The following is a 14347-nucleotide window of genomic DNA, read 5'->3' on the forward strand; positions in this document are numbered from 1 at the left end:
AATCACAACTGCCTCTAGGAGCCATTTATAGTTCTTTACATTCAAATGGGGAGCCATAGGTGATGCCTTGGCTACAGGGTCCTCCCTTCCCTGTCCCTGGGGAATCCCACCATGGCTGACAGCTGCTGGGTACATGTGGGAACAGGCTGCCAACTCCGACCTTGCCTCTTCTTCTTGGCTATCAGTACCCAATGAGCCACAGTGCTCTCTGAGCCTGTCTCCCACCAGAAAAATTACTCTTAAAGACCTGCTTCCAGGAGCCACTGCGTGGATGGTTCTAGAAGAGCAACGTATACATCACATAACGTCCTTCCAGAAATATCTGGGCACTCCGGCAAACCTCCTTTTGCTTCCCTCTGCCTCCTCCCACAAAAGCACTGAGAAAAGAGAATCTCAGTTGGATAACTGCATATTTTCCTGTTCTGTTGGTCTCTGTTTTGTCAAAACGTGTTTCCAATTAATGACAGATAATTTCATTTAAGTTGCAAGATTGCCCAGATTCACTGTGACAAACTCATTGCAGAAGTTAAGATGATAAATCCAAAAATCAGTGGCGTGTCTTGGCCTCCTCTCCCTTTCTGATCTTGGGCAGTGTTCTGTGCTTGAATCTTAAGGCTTCAATTACGGCTGAATGTTTGAGGTCGAACAAGTTCCAGAAAATTCCTCAATCCCACTTCATGTACTCAGAGGCTGATTCATTTAAAGAGCAAAGATTTGGGCTTAGCTTTTAGGTACTCTACTAATTAGCCTTGATGCATTCGTGGATTCACTTAAGCAATTAGACTCTATTTCCCTTACCTGTAAAATAGGAAGAAAATAACTTCTCATGCTTTATGTAAACACCGCGTGAAATAATGTGTGTAACATGCTTAGCATCTTGAGAGCGAGTCTCGATAAACCTTAGCTACCAGCATTATCACGTCACTAGTTTTTTTAGTATTATTTATAAATTTAATATACTAATAGTATTATTACATAATATTACAAGCATTGTTATCAAGATCTATAATACTATATTAGTTATCTGTAATATAGTTATAGATCTATAGATATAAAACATAGTCTGCATAGAGATAACTATATGTAACAGTCATAGGCATAAATTATTATATAGATCTATCTCTATAAAAAATAGTGCTGCACCCATCTAATTAGATGTAGCCTAATAGATCATTTGTACTCATCTACGTAAGAATCTGTGCAGTTACAGCTAGAGACTTTTCAGTATTTGTCATCGTATAAAAGACAGCATGTAACCACAAAACCAAGTCTTGTCGGTGTGTTTCTGTTCGGGAGAATCGCTCCATTTCCCACCCATTTATGTCCAGACAGACGTTCATCCTGAGCATTTCCCCAGGATATACCTGGTCCCTGCAGCCTGCCTCTTCGCAGCCCTCAAGCCGTTTCACGCTAATGGACCTTTTTTTGGAAATTCTCCGTCTCCTCCCTTGGCTTCTGTCATACAGAAGCTTCTGGGTTTCCTCCTATCTCCCAGATATCTTCTTAATCCTTTTTTGCATCCCCTCTTTCTTCCCTTGCACCTGCCTTCCCTTCACCTGAGGCTATGTTATCCCCTCCCTCACGTATCTACTTGTGCTATCAATGACTGACGCCCCACCTCTCTTTTGGGGACCCTTGCCCTATACTGACATCTCCTGACCAGAGGCCCCACTTATTATGCTAAAAGCCTCTCCTGCTAAAGCCTGCAGTGGCTCCCACTGTCTCTACAATAACACCTGAGCATCAGGCAGAAGAGGAAAGATGCGAACATGGGCAGGAGAAGGAAGCCCCTCTGGGAGGGGAGGTGGAGGGCTACTCCCTGCAGATGGGGCGGCCTGGGAAAATGCTGAGCGCCCAAAAGCAAGACAGTGCCCTTGAGAAACAGAGGCTTGGCCGAAGCCGAGATTCAGGAAACAAAATCCCCAAGACAGGTCGGTGCATCTATCCATTGAACATCATACTAAGGTTGTAGGCATGGCATAGAGGACAGTCAGGGACGGTGGGAGATTTGGAAGAAGGGGATGTCATAATCTGACGGGTATAGTTTTCAGAAAACAAGACCCCTTGATCATATTGACATTCGATAAACACTCATTAAATTAAACTGAACCAAAGACCTGTTTGCCAGAAAGAAAGCCATTTGGGAACTTCATACGCACAAGTGTCACTCTTGCCACCACTGTTGGGGTGGGGTTCTGGCCTGCCTGACAAGAGGCCATTCTTCCTTCTGCTTCAGGATGGCACTTTCTTGGTCCGAGACTGTTCCACGAAATCCAGGGCAGAACCCTACGTTTTGGTGGTGTTTTATGGGAACAGAGTCTACAACGTGAAAATCCGTTTCCTGGAGAAGAATCACCAGTTTGCCCTGGGGACAGGACTCAGGGGAGACGAGGTGGGTATAACCTGACAGCTTCCCTTTTCCAGACCAACGACAGCAAGGGGGTAAGTTGGGGGATGCTGGCCAAGCCATCAGTCGGTCGCATCCCCACGCCTGCTGGGATAGGAGAAAAGAGCGCCGCCCTGGAGGTGGAGACTGTAATTCCCTTCCAGCCCCTTCTACAAGCATCCCCGCCCACCTTACGCTTCAGCCCTCGGGGCCCCAGCCAATCCTGACCATTCCTGCACCCTCGCAAGGCTCTGGCCCATTAAAGAAAACTCACTTTGCAGGACACATCTCAGTTCTGCCTCCCGGGAGGCCTCCTCTGAAGCCTGTGTCGGTGTTAAGGCCACATTCCTTCCCCGCCCCAGGGCCAAATTCCCAGGGCAGACATCCTGACAACATCCGCCTGCATTAGGAACCCTTAGGTTCGTGTCTCCAAATTGAATGTGAGTTCCATCACAGTATTCAGGGCCATGTTGAGCATGCCCCACATCAGTACGGGTCTGCTGGTAGGCGGCTGGGTGAGACAGTCAATGAGGGCATTCATGACAACTGTATAAATACAGAGAAGAAAGGAGATTGATTTGGGCTGAATGTGTTTATGGCAGTCCTGGTCTATCTGAATCACCTCACATTAACCCATAACATCTCCTTGATATAACAGTTGCTCCGACCTTCGAGGTAGGGAAACTGAGGCTCAGACAATTCCGTAAATGGCTAGAGACAAACGAAGAGTGAGAGGGCAGCTCTTCTTGGAAGGAAGGCGGGCAGGGAAGAGGATGGCAGGAAAGGGTAAGGTTCAAGTTCTGAGTCGCCATTGACTAAGAATGTGAGCTCAGGCCAGTGACGTAACTTCTCTGAGATTTGGTTTCTTCAAATGTAATGTTCTTTTCTTGTCTGGACTTCTCTAATTCGGTGATTCTCATGTAGCATCTCCAGACCTCAGTTGTATCTGTTGGTACGTATTACAGGCTGAATTTTGTCCCCCAGCTCTTCCGAATTCATATGTTGAAGACCTAACAGGTAGTACTTCAGAATATAACTGTATTGGGGTATTTTTTTTTTAGTTTATTTATTTATTTTGAGAGAGAGAGAGAGAGAAAGCAGGGGAGGGACAGAGAGAGAGGGAGAGACAGAATCCCAAGAAGTGATATGGGGCTCGAACTCACAGACTGTGAGATCACGCCCTGAGCCGAAACCAAGCGTCAGACACAAAAGACTGGAGCCACCCAGGCACCCCTGTAATTGGGTATTTAGAGCTAAGGTCTTTAAAGAGGAGATTATGGTAAAATGAGGTCATATGGGCGGGCCCAGATCCAATATGACTGGTGTCTCCACAAGAGGAGATAAGGACACAGACACGCACGGCTGTGAAGTCACAGTAAGGAGATGGCCGTCTACACACCAAGCAGAGAGAAGGAACCGATGTGCCCACACCTCGATCTTGGCCTCTCGGCGTCCAGATCTGTGAGACAGTACATCTCTGTTCAGGCACCCCCACGCCTCTCTATCTGTGGTACTTTGTCACGGAGGACCGAGAAAACAAATACAGCGTGAAAACAAAACTTTCACACAACTGCCCATTATTCTTCGCTAGAAATCAAAACGAGGAACGTTGCTGGGGCTGCCAAAACGCATCAGGCAGGCAGGTATGTGGGAATCCTGTCGGCAGCTGCGTGAGGACTCCGGCTTATGGGCGCCGGGGTGGCTCAGTCAGTTAAGTGTCCGACTTCGGCTCAGGTCACGATCTCACGGTTTGTAGGTTCGAGCCCCACGTGGGGCTGTCTATTGTCACTGCAGAGCCCGCTTGGGGTCCTGGCTCCCTCTCTCTCTGCCCCTCCTTCACTCGCACGCTGTCTCTCTCTCTCTCAAAAATAAGTAAACATTAAAAAAATAAATAAAAGACTCCAGCTTAAACCCAGCGTCTGACCCACAGCCCTTTTTTAGGAATCACATGTGGCTGGAGAGTTGCGGTCAACACGGGCCTTTGCTGGAACCTGGGAAAGTTTTGACGGAAAGGAGAGCATGAGTGGATAGATAGATTAATACATAAATCTTCTAAATACAGCCATAATAAGAGAGTATTATGGCAAAGCTAGAGAGAAGTAGCCAATGTTCCCTTTGGGATTAAGGATTAGTGACTTAACTGAACGTTAACACCCTCCGAGCCGGCCAGGGGTTTAGCAAGCCTACGGTAAGGGTTAGTTATTATATTTTTCACTATTAATCCCAAGTCACTGTAATAACTGGGGTACAGCCCCCCTTAACTAGATGCCTGTGGTTAGTGAATATCCCAGCTCAGTTTCGCTCTGCCCTCTGTCTTCTTCCAGTTCATAGAACTGCTCACATTATTTTAAAAAGCTGTCTACGACTTTTAAATGCTCGGGACACCTCCCTGACGCATAGGGAAATCACGCGCCCTGACGCGTGGGGCCCCTACCAGATGCTGTGTCCTTTGCTCTCTCACCTGGACCTCCAAAAACCTCTGGGGAGGACGCGTTCGTGAGCCCCTTTTACCAGACCTAAAGAGGTCACCGCTTCTTCCCCAGCATGCCACACTGGTCTGCCCGTAAAAGAGGAAACAGCGACCCAGGGATGGCATCCGAATAGCGTTTAATCAGATTGTCAGCCAGTTCACTGTCCCAGCAGGGAAGCAGTTACCATCTGTGACAGCCCAGATTAGACCGCCAGCTTCCAGGTGAGCTGTTCCAATTACGGTCACCAAGGACCCCTCAAGGATCCAAATGCCTATTTTAAGAAAACCCTCTTTGGGTTATTCTGGAATTTTCTCCTCCCATGCATTTCCCCCAAGCAAAAGCCTCCTTTTTCCTGTATTTATGTAACACTTACATATGTTTGCTGTGCACAGAAAGCAGCCAATGCCGTTAACAATTACGAAGTGGATCGATTTCATCCTCATGGCGACCCTGGGACTTAGGTGCCGCCAATATTTCCATTTAACAGACGGTGACACGAAGACAGAAATGTTAAGTAACCACCCCCCCCCGCCCCCGTCACAGCAGGTACACGGCAAGGCTGGGGTTCATTTCTCATCCTGCATAACTATTCATATGGTCTCAGATAACATCGTGACCAAACGCAAACAGTCCCCAGCCTCCTTGAAAACAGCCCAGAACGTGGGTGGAAGAATAGTTAACACTTTTCTGGAAGCTTCCTGTGTGCCAGGCACTGGGTGAGAAGTGAGACTTTACACTGGTTCTTCCTGCCCGTCCTCCCAGCGAACGGGCACCGGCACAAGGCTGGGACGGTCTAGCTTGCCCTCAGCTCCCTCCTGCACCCCTCCATGCGTGGGCACCCCCGCCTGGCTGGAGGAGACTCTCCCAGCTTTACAAAAGGAAGAAAGAATTTGGACACAGTAAGGCTGTGCTGAGTGCAGGCTAGTCACTAGCTACTTCACCTGGGGCTCGAGTGAAGAATGAGGGTCTTAGTCCGACTCTGGAGGAGAAAGGTAATGAGATACAGGGACTTCAGGGACAATCTTGGTTTTTCGTGGCTGTGGGGCTGTCTTGCAAACCTTAGAATTGAACCACACATCCAATGCAGCGACACCTGTCTCCAGGGAGTTATTACATGTAAGATGAGATGATGTAAACAGAGTGCCGAACTCATAAAGGGCAGGTGCTTCGTCAGTATGGGTTTGCATCGTAAATGATTCCCCAAAGCCCCTGCATCAGGCCTGTGCGCCCGGGCAGAGGTGAGGTGCAGCTCTCCCGGGGCTTGGGGGGCTGCAGGGGACGCCTGGACGAGGCCCCAGAAAGCGAGCACAGAAGGCGAGCAAACCCACACGCGTCTGCCAAGAATAAGCCTGGGAAGGTCCATTTTACTGCAGATTAGGTATGTGCATCGTCCTGTTAGCCACGTGGCTAGAAACTCATGTCTGAATTCAGATTTCGGACAGACCCATCGCCTTCACTCTCTGGGGCCTGTAACCAAGTACTGCAAACTTGGTGGCTTAAAACGACAGAAATGTGGAGCACCTGGGTGGCTCGGGGGGTTGGGCATCCGACTTCGGCTCAGGTCATGATCTCACCGCTTGTGGGTTCGAGCCCCGCATCACGCTCTGTGCTGCCAGCTCGGAGCCCGGAGCCTGTTTCGGATTCTGTGTCTCCCTCTCTCTCTGCCCCCTCCCCTGCTGACGCTCTGTCCCTCAAAAGTAAATAAACATCTTTAAAAAATGTACTCTCCTGCGATTCTGGTGGCCAGACACCTGAAATCAAAGTATCAGCGGGGCTTCTGGACACTGAGGGAGGGATCCTTCCTTGCCCCTGTCAGCTTCCGGTGGCTCTGGGCGATCCTTGGCTCCTTGGCTTGTGGGCCACATGGCTCTGATCTCTGCCTCCGTGGTCACACTGTCTCTTCCTCTTCTCTGAATGAATCCCCATTCTGGGGACACAGAGTCCCTGCCGGCCAGGGAGACCCTGCTAATCTGTGCCCATCGATGCATGTACCTGAGCAGGGGTGAGGCTGGAAATATTTAGCAACTGGTAGAACCCCAGCCCTGGCCAGAGAGGCACCTGCCATTAATAACCTGAGGAACTTCATCTGCTGCCAGACATGAACCCTGCGTCTAAGTTTAGAAATCACATTTGTCAACATCTCCGTGAAAGCTCATCGAAGGGAGCAATTTCCATCACCAGACCATTCCTTGAAGTTTGCTTATTTATTTAGAGGGGGGAGGGGCAGAGAGAGGGAAAGAGAATCCCAAGCAGGCTCTGCACTGTCAGCACTGAACCCGACGCAGGGCTCGAGCTCACAAACCATGAGATCATGAGTGGACATCGAGAGTCGGCAGACGCTTAACTGACTAAGCCACCCAGGTTCCCCAACCTGATCAACTTTAAAAACCAGTAGAGACAAACAATGGGCCCATGAGCTTACGGCTTCTCGTTTCTTCCATCTGCTGCTCTGTTTCTCTTGTCTTCTCTCTCTCCTATGCGTGCACCCAGACAGATTTACTTACCTTTCTGGCAGTCAACCATTGCCTACAGCTGGTATATAGGCCAAACACAAGAGGTGTAAACAAATTTTTTTTATTTGATTTAATGTTTATTTATTTGAGAGGAGAGACAGAGACAGAGCATGAGTAGGGGAGGGGCACAGAGAGAGGGAGACACTGAATCCGAAGCGGGCTCCAGGCTCTGAGCTGTCAGCACAGAGCCTGATGCGTAAACAAGTTTTTTAAGACCTAATATTAGGATGATATTTGCTCTCCTCCTGGAAAAAAAACCATTTAATATAAAATTAAGAGCTTAATTATAATATTTTTTAAAAGTCTCTTTAATGTGTCAGTTGTGGGCCTATCACAAGGAGGAAATAATAAGAAATGACGCCTTGCTTGCTCCCTACCACTTATTAAAATTATGATTTCATATACATTGGCATCCAGGCAGTAGGTCATTAAAATAATTAATATTGACTCATGATTTCAAGACAATCCTAAAGATAGCAGGAATGAGAATATTCTGGAAGCAAGCATTTTCCCTCTGAAGATGAACATCAGGGAAGAGAAAGTTCCTTTGTGCCACGTGGGGTTAACCAATGTCACAGAAGACTTCCACGTGACAAGCTTGCCTTCATTACTTTTGGTCTTGCCAAACGTGAAAAAAGAGAAAACTCTGTTCTTAGTTTATAACTGGAAGTGAAACACCATAAAAAAGCCTTCCTGATGGCGTAGAAAGCATACAGTGATGGTCTATAAACCTCTCCAGTGATTTCATTGGTCTTTGTTCGTGTTCTTGGCAAACCTAGAAAGGATGAGGTCATAGGAATGACTGACTTTATTGAGCACTCACTGTATACACTAAATTCTCTTCTAAACGCTATGTATGTGTCAACTCAATTAATCCTCACAATGGTCCTCAGAGGTACGTCCTGATGTTACCATCCCTGTCCGTAGGTAAAGAAACTGAAACAGAGAGTGTAAGAAACTTGCCTGAGGTCACACAGCTAGTGAGTGGGAGAGCCCAGTTTGGAACTCAGGCACTCGGTCCCCACAGGCCCTTCACCTACGACCTCTGTAACACAACACTTGCTTTCCCCGTGTGACCCCTGGCAAAACCACCTTACCTCGGCATCAGGTAGGAACTGGTAGCTATTGAATACCTGTTAGGGGTGGACAGATGGGTCATCTCACTGAAACCAGATACAGTAACAGGCGCAGAGGGGCCAGCCACTTACAGATTTCATCAGGACTGTTTTCAGTGTGAAAAGACAGAACACAAAGTCGGATGAGCCTGGGTGGGAACACCGGAGAACCCTGGGAACTCCATCATCAGGACAGGCAGGAACGGAGTGGATCCAGGGACTGGCCCATGTCAGGAAATTCGTCATTGCCTGCCTCTTTCCCCCATTGTGACACCTCTTTACTCTTCACACCCTCCACAAGTGGCGGGAAGGATGGGACCGCCATGGCAGTTACAGGTCTCTTGTATTTCAACTCAGAACTCCCCTGAGGAAACAGCAGTTCCCTCCCAGCCACCACATGCAGCCCCAAGGGCAGGTCCCTCTTGAGTTCCAAGCTATTTTCAGAGCACATTATCCCTAAATGAAATTACCTACTTACACAGGAAACTATTTTCCGTCTGTCCCCACTAGAATGTAATCCCCATGAGGACCGGCACCGAGGCCATCTCATTCCTTCTGGATGTCCCGAAGGCCCGCAAACATTTCTGTGCTGGGGCGCACTGGGCAGAGGGAGGAGTGTGTATGACGCTAGAACAGCATCAGAGTCATCCCCACCATGGCTCCCTCCCTTCGGGCTGTGTCGTCTCTATCCTGGTCTGTCGGCATCCGGGCTCACACGCCACTGGCAAGGTGCAGAAGGGAAAGAGCAGACTCAAGTCCAGAAAAACCAGGTTCCATTCCTGGTCCTGGCCCCCTAGCTGTGTGACCTCCAAGCAGGTCAGGCCACGTCTCTGAGCTGCGGTTTCCTTAGCTCTTGCATGAAGGCCGTTCCTCCTGCCCTGCTCACCTTACAGGGTTGTGGCCAAGGAGGATCGAGGGCACGCATCGTCTTAAGGTGTGCAAGGCAGACTGAGCAAGCTCTTCCCACTCGTCCTCCAGTATTCCCTTTGAGAACACACCCAAACTCAGTTCAGCAGCATCACTGTCCGTGCCCCCTTGTCCTCAACATCTGTCTTCGTTCATGCTACTTCCTCTGCTTTTAGAATCCTTAAACCTCTTGCCCCTTTATGTAGAATCACCCAGAAGGTATAGCCCGTTTCAAGTCTACATCTTCAGCAAAACACATCCTGATTCCCTAAGCTTGAAATAATCTTGGGCCACCTAGATGGCTCAGTTGGTTCAGAGTCGGACTCTTGATCCTGACTCAGGTCATGATCTCGTGGTTCGTGAGTTGGAGCCCCACATTGGGCTCTGTGCTGATAGCTCTGAGTCTGCCTCAGATCCTCTGTCCCCCTCTCTCTCTGCCCCTCCTCCACTCGTGCTTGCTCTCTCCCTCTCTGAAATACATAAACTTTTAAAAAAAGAAAAAGGAAAAAGAAATAATCTCACTGTCCACAGCCCTTTACCCGTGTACCTCCAGAAACATCAACATGTGAAGGTCTGCTATCACCTCGGTGTTTCACAAGAAGCCCTGGGAAGAAAGGGACATTGGCTAACAGCTACCAGCACCCTGAGGCCAGCTCTATTCCTTCTGATTACCCCAGGACTCCTTGGAACGGAGGGGTTTCCAGGAGGGAAGCTCACTGAGGCCTTCTGACCAATTTACGAAGTGAAGGTCGAGCCCTGACCCGCTCACTTTTGGTCTCCCCAAGCACCCTGCTCTCCCTTATTAGTTTATCATTTTTATCTCTCATCCTTCCAGAGCTGGCTTTACCCATTCTTTAAAAAAACAAACAAACAAACAAACAAAAAAACACTTTATGACACACCTTCACAATTCAAAATATATATATATAATATATTTTATATATTATGTATATTAATATATTTTATATATCTCTATATTATATATAGATATATTATATATATATATATAAATTGAATTAACTTCTTCTCTAACTAAAATAAAGCATCTAATTCTGTGCTTTAACCCACAGACCCAAAAGATATTTACATTTTCATTAACTTTCTTTTCTGTGTTTCAGAAGTTTAATTCGGTGGAAGACATGATCGAACACTACAAGTATTTTCCCATCGTACTAATTGACGGGAAAGATAAAACTGGAGTCCGCAGGGTGCAATGCTACCTAACACAGCCGCTCTCCTTCAGCAGATGCTTCTCGCCGTGGTAGCCTGGGCTCTGTGTTCTCTCCGGTTCAGGGGATCTGATGCCTCCACCCATTTTCCAATGATTTCAAAAGATGACGTTCTGTGGCTTCGAGGGATCACTTCGTTGACCTCGGAGAAAAAGAAAAACCTTTTACCATGGAAACTGGAAACTCAATCTCGGTTTCGAAAGTTCAAGCCACAGAAGAAATATCTATAAGAAGCAAAAAAATAAAAACTGGCTTTTAAAAGCGTATCATCTAAAGAGAAAACTGTAAATGTGGTCCTCGTGCCTATGTTACAGATGAGAAATAAAGGTGACAAGAAGGTTTGCTGAAATATTTGCAATTCGCACAGGACAGATCTATGTGAGACTCCCAAGTTTATGCTCTTTATAGGACCTGCCCCTGCCTTTATTTCTGGAGTGGTAGGACTTGTGAATTTAGATTTTTGAGATTCCTCAGGCTAAAGATATTGGTGAACGTAAGCTCTATTGTATTTGTGATCCTGGAAATTCAAGTGTCCGGACGACTGTAGTAGAAAAGGAGACTGCTTGTGAATATCACCTGGAGGAAGTCAGAAATGCTCTTTCTGGAGGAAAGCAGAAATGCTCTGGTGTGAAATGGCCATGGCCCAGGCTCCAGGACTCTGTGTCGAGTGGCTTGGAGACAAACGGAATTCGCAGATTCGTAGTCAGGGAGTAAGCTGAAGTCTGAGTGAAAGTTCAAAAACATTTCTTTTTAATTCCCATGGTGGACTTCCCTTCAAAGGAAGAGAACCGTCCTCAGATAAGTGTGACCCTGAAGGAAGATTGCACGCCTCCTGATATTGTCACCTCCTAAGGCTAAGAGGATCTTATTTGATTCCCACTTTACAATACAGACGAGGAAAAGAGGCTCAGAAAGGTTACTGATCTCACTCCGTGTAGGAAGAGAGCCCACATTTTTATCCATTTCGCCTGGCTCCTTCCAAGCACACCTTCCCAGGTACATTCCCTGTAGAATTGAACCATCAAGTTGAAAAGCTAAATTAAGGAGAGAGAAACAATCTGAAAATACAGATTTACCCACATGAAAATGTATAAATAACTAAACTCTTTAGTGAAGTAAGTTAAAAGAGAGAGCTCTGGGTGAAATGAATACACATAATGACTTCAAATGTTTTCAAAGCCTGTACGTGAAATTTACGGAATATTTATGCGGTGGTAGCTCTAACGCAGAAGTCAAGTCAAAAATAGAATTAGAAGGGGAGAGATAACAATGGAAACAACACAAAACCATGCTCCGGATCATCTCATCTGAAATAGCAGCCAAGGAGTGCCCTTAAAGGGGCCCCGACCATCCACCTACCAACTGGACAAGAGAGCACAGGCTCTCTGCTCTCCCAAGGTCAATGGGAAGTAATGCCTCTGAGTCAGGGCAGGAGCATTTGATGAAGAAGCTCCTTGTCAGTTAGGGCTCTTGATACTCAACTGAGCCTACCTTCGAGTGCGCCCGCACAGGATAGCACGTGAACCAAGAAGCAAGAGTGTCTAGCCCGGGGCTTGGCTACTTCAGGAGCAGACTGCTCAGAACTGAAGGCAGTGTGGTTGTTGCTCGCGCTCGGCTGGACCTCCAGGCCGGCATGGAAACAGGCTGTGCAGAGGCCACAGCTCTTGTGCAGGAAGAATCTGACCCTCCTTCTATAAAGCCATGGGGAGACGGTGGAGAACTCTGATTTATAGCTCAGAGCCTGGAGCCTGCTTCGGATTCTGTGTCTCCCTCTCTCTCTGCCCCTCCCCTGCTCGTGCTCTGTCTCTCTCTCTGTCCCTCTCAAAAATAGTAAACATTAAAAAAATAAATAAATAAAGAATTAGCCATCTTAAAATAAAAATCCCACAATGCTTATACATAGGGAAATCTCTGGAAAGAAAAAAACAAAATATTGGCAGGGTTGCTTTTTAGATGATTAGGGTTTGATGTTAGTTGGGTCTTCTGGAACTCAGATGCCAAGACAGGAGTTAGACGTGCAAACGTTTATCGGAGGTAATGCCTGAGAAAGATAAAGGGGAGAAAGAACAGGACGAGGCAGGGAGAGCCTTCGGGCTGTGATGCGGTCTGATCTCTTATGAGAAGGGAGAGGGAAGGAGGGAGACATGAGTAGGAAAGCCATCCCACCGAAACGCAGCCCTGGCAGAGTGTTGGCCAGTCCACCGGTACGATCCAGAGCAAGTAGTGCCCATAGTGGAGACAGTCCCATGTGGGGCAGAAATGGCTAGGTCCTAGTGCAACACCATGTAAGTCATTGCCAGAGACTGCCCGGGAAAAACACAACCTTCAGCTACCATGGGAGATCCAGAAGGCGCTGCAGCAGGAGGCTGTTGGACAACTCACTGATCAGCAAGTTCTTGTTTCAAGAGCGAGCCAAGTGGCTCGCCACCATGCCTGCCACAGTGACTCTGGTTCTCGGCGTTAACGGTGATAAGGACGTATTGCTTGTCATAGATTACTGAATAGTAAGGATATATAAATTTCAATTGTATTTTGTTCTTACAGCAGTTTTGTAAAGAAGGCAGGACAGGTATTCTTAACCCATCGTATAATTGAGGACACTGGATCTCCTTGGCCCAAATCTTACAGTGACATAGTTATGGCTGAACCAACGTCTTCATACCTATTGGATGAATAGCTGCCTATTGGATCTGTATTCAAAGTTCAATGATTTGGGTGTGGCTGGCCCAAATTCCCAAGGGGGTTCATCTCTCTTCAACTAGTATTTCATTTGCAATTGAAAAGTGTCACTTGATTCCTAGGCTCAATAGAGGAGGGAAATCTTAGCTTTATCTGATTATAGCATCTATGCATTCAAGACATTTCTTTGACTGAATAACTATCATTCTGGATCAATTTCTATCTCGCTCATCTTTAATAATACCTCGCTGTAAGCACTTGTTTCTATAGTGCATATGCATTCATTGCTAAGCACTCTTGAGACCGTTGCGATTCTAGTGGTGAATTAAAGGGCAGAAACAGACGAGTAAGAACCCAATAAATAAGATAATCTACTTTCCTGTATTTCCATTTTAATACTTATCACTGAGTGTTTGTCAGTGAGGCCAACGTTAGATATGTTGATGAAGCTTACTTGAGATGGTTTTTAAAAGTTTTGAACCAGAAGATTTTAAATTTTTCCAGTATTACTCAATGGAAAATTCCCCCACATGGGTATATGCCCGTGGGAGAGGATGTGCGGGTGTGGCTTGTGAGTGTGTTTGAGTAACTACATCAGAGCTGAAATCGGTTAAGTCTTCTGTGCTGATGACACAGAAGAATCACATTTTACCCCGTGGTGAAGTTTAGCCCATTGTCATGTGTACGCACATAAACACATTTTTATAAGACGGTCTGTATTGTATCTGATTAGAATTATATTTGCACATCCGTTTTTGTATCCTAATATTTGTCCTAGCTAAGCACATTTACTTTCTTTTGAACATTCATGATTTATAGCTGCTCTAAAATAAATGAAAGCAAACACGTAATTAAATGTCATAGTATATCTGTAACTGAGGGTTAGAGAAAAGATTCAAAATACAGTTTAATTTTGTTCATTGCATGCCATGCCCTAGCAGCCTTAAAGCCCTTTTGAAGTCATAGTTAGGATAAACCTATGCCAAAATTTCTAAAACAATTTTTGACATATGAGCATTAGCCCACACTAAATCTGGGGACTAAAGAT

At 46.6% G+C, this 14347-nt stretch overlaps 1 protein-coding gene across 1 annotated transcript in view; it reads left to right on the plus strand.

The window, feature by feature from the left end:
• Positions 1-12329, plus strand: part of CLNK (cytokine dependent hematopoietic cell linker) — a 77160-nt gene extending 64831 nt beyond the window's left edge. Inside the window, exons 19-20 of the mRNA XM_032593082.1 lie at positions 2237-2392; positions 10510-12329. Of these exons, the coding sequence (XP_032448973.1) occupies positions 2237-2392; positions 10510-10656 (303 nt within the window). The 3' untranslated portion in view covers positions 10657-12329. The remainder of the gene's footprint in view (positions 1-2236; positions 2393-10509) is intronic.
• Positions 12330-14347: the final 2018 nt, after the last annotated feature.

This window comes from Lynx canadensis, chromosome B1, assembly GCF_007474595.2.
Source record: "Lynx canadensis isolate LIC74 chromosome B1, mLynCan4.pri.v2, whole genome shotgun sequence".
Classification (NCBI taxonomy): domain Eukaryota; kingdom Metazoa; phylum Chordata; class Mammalia; order Carnivora; family Felidae; genus Lynx; species Lynx canadensis.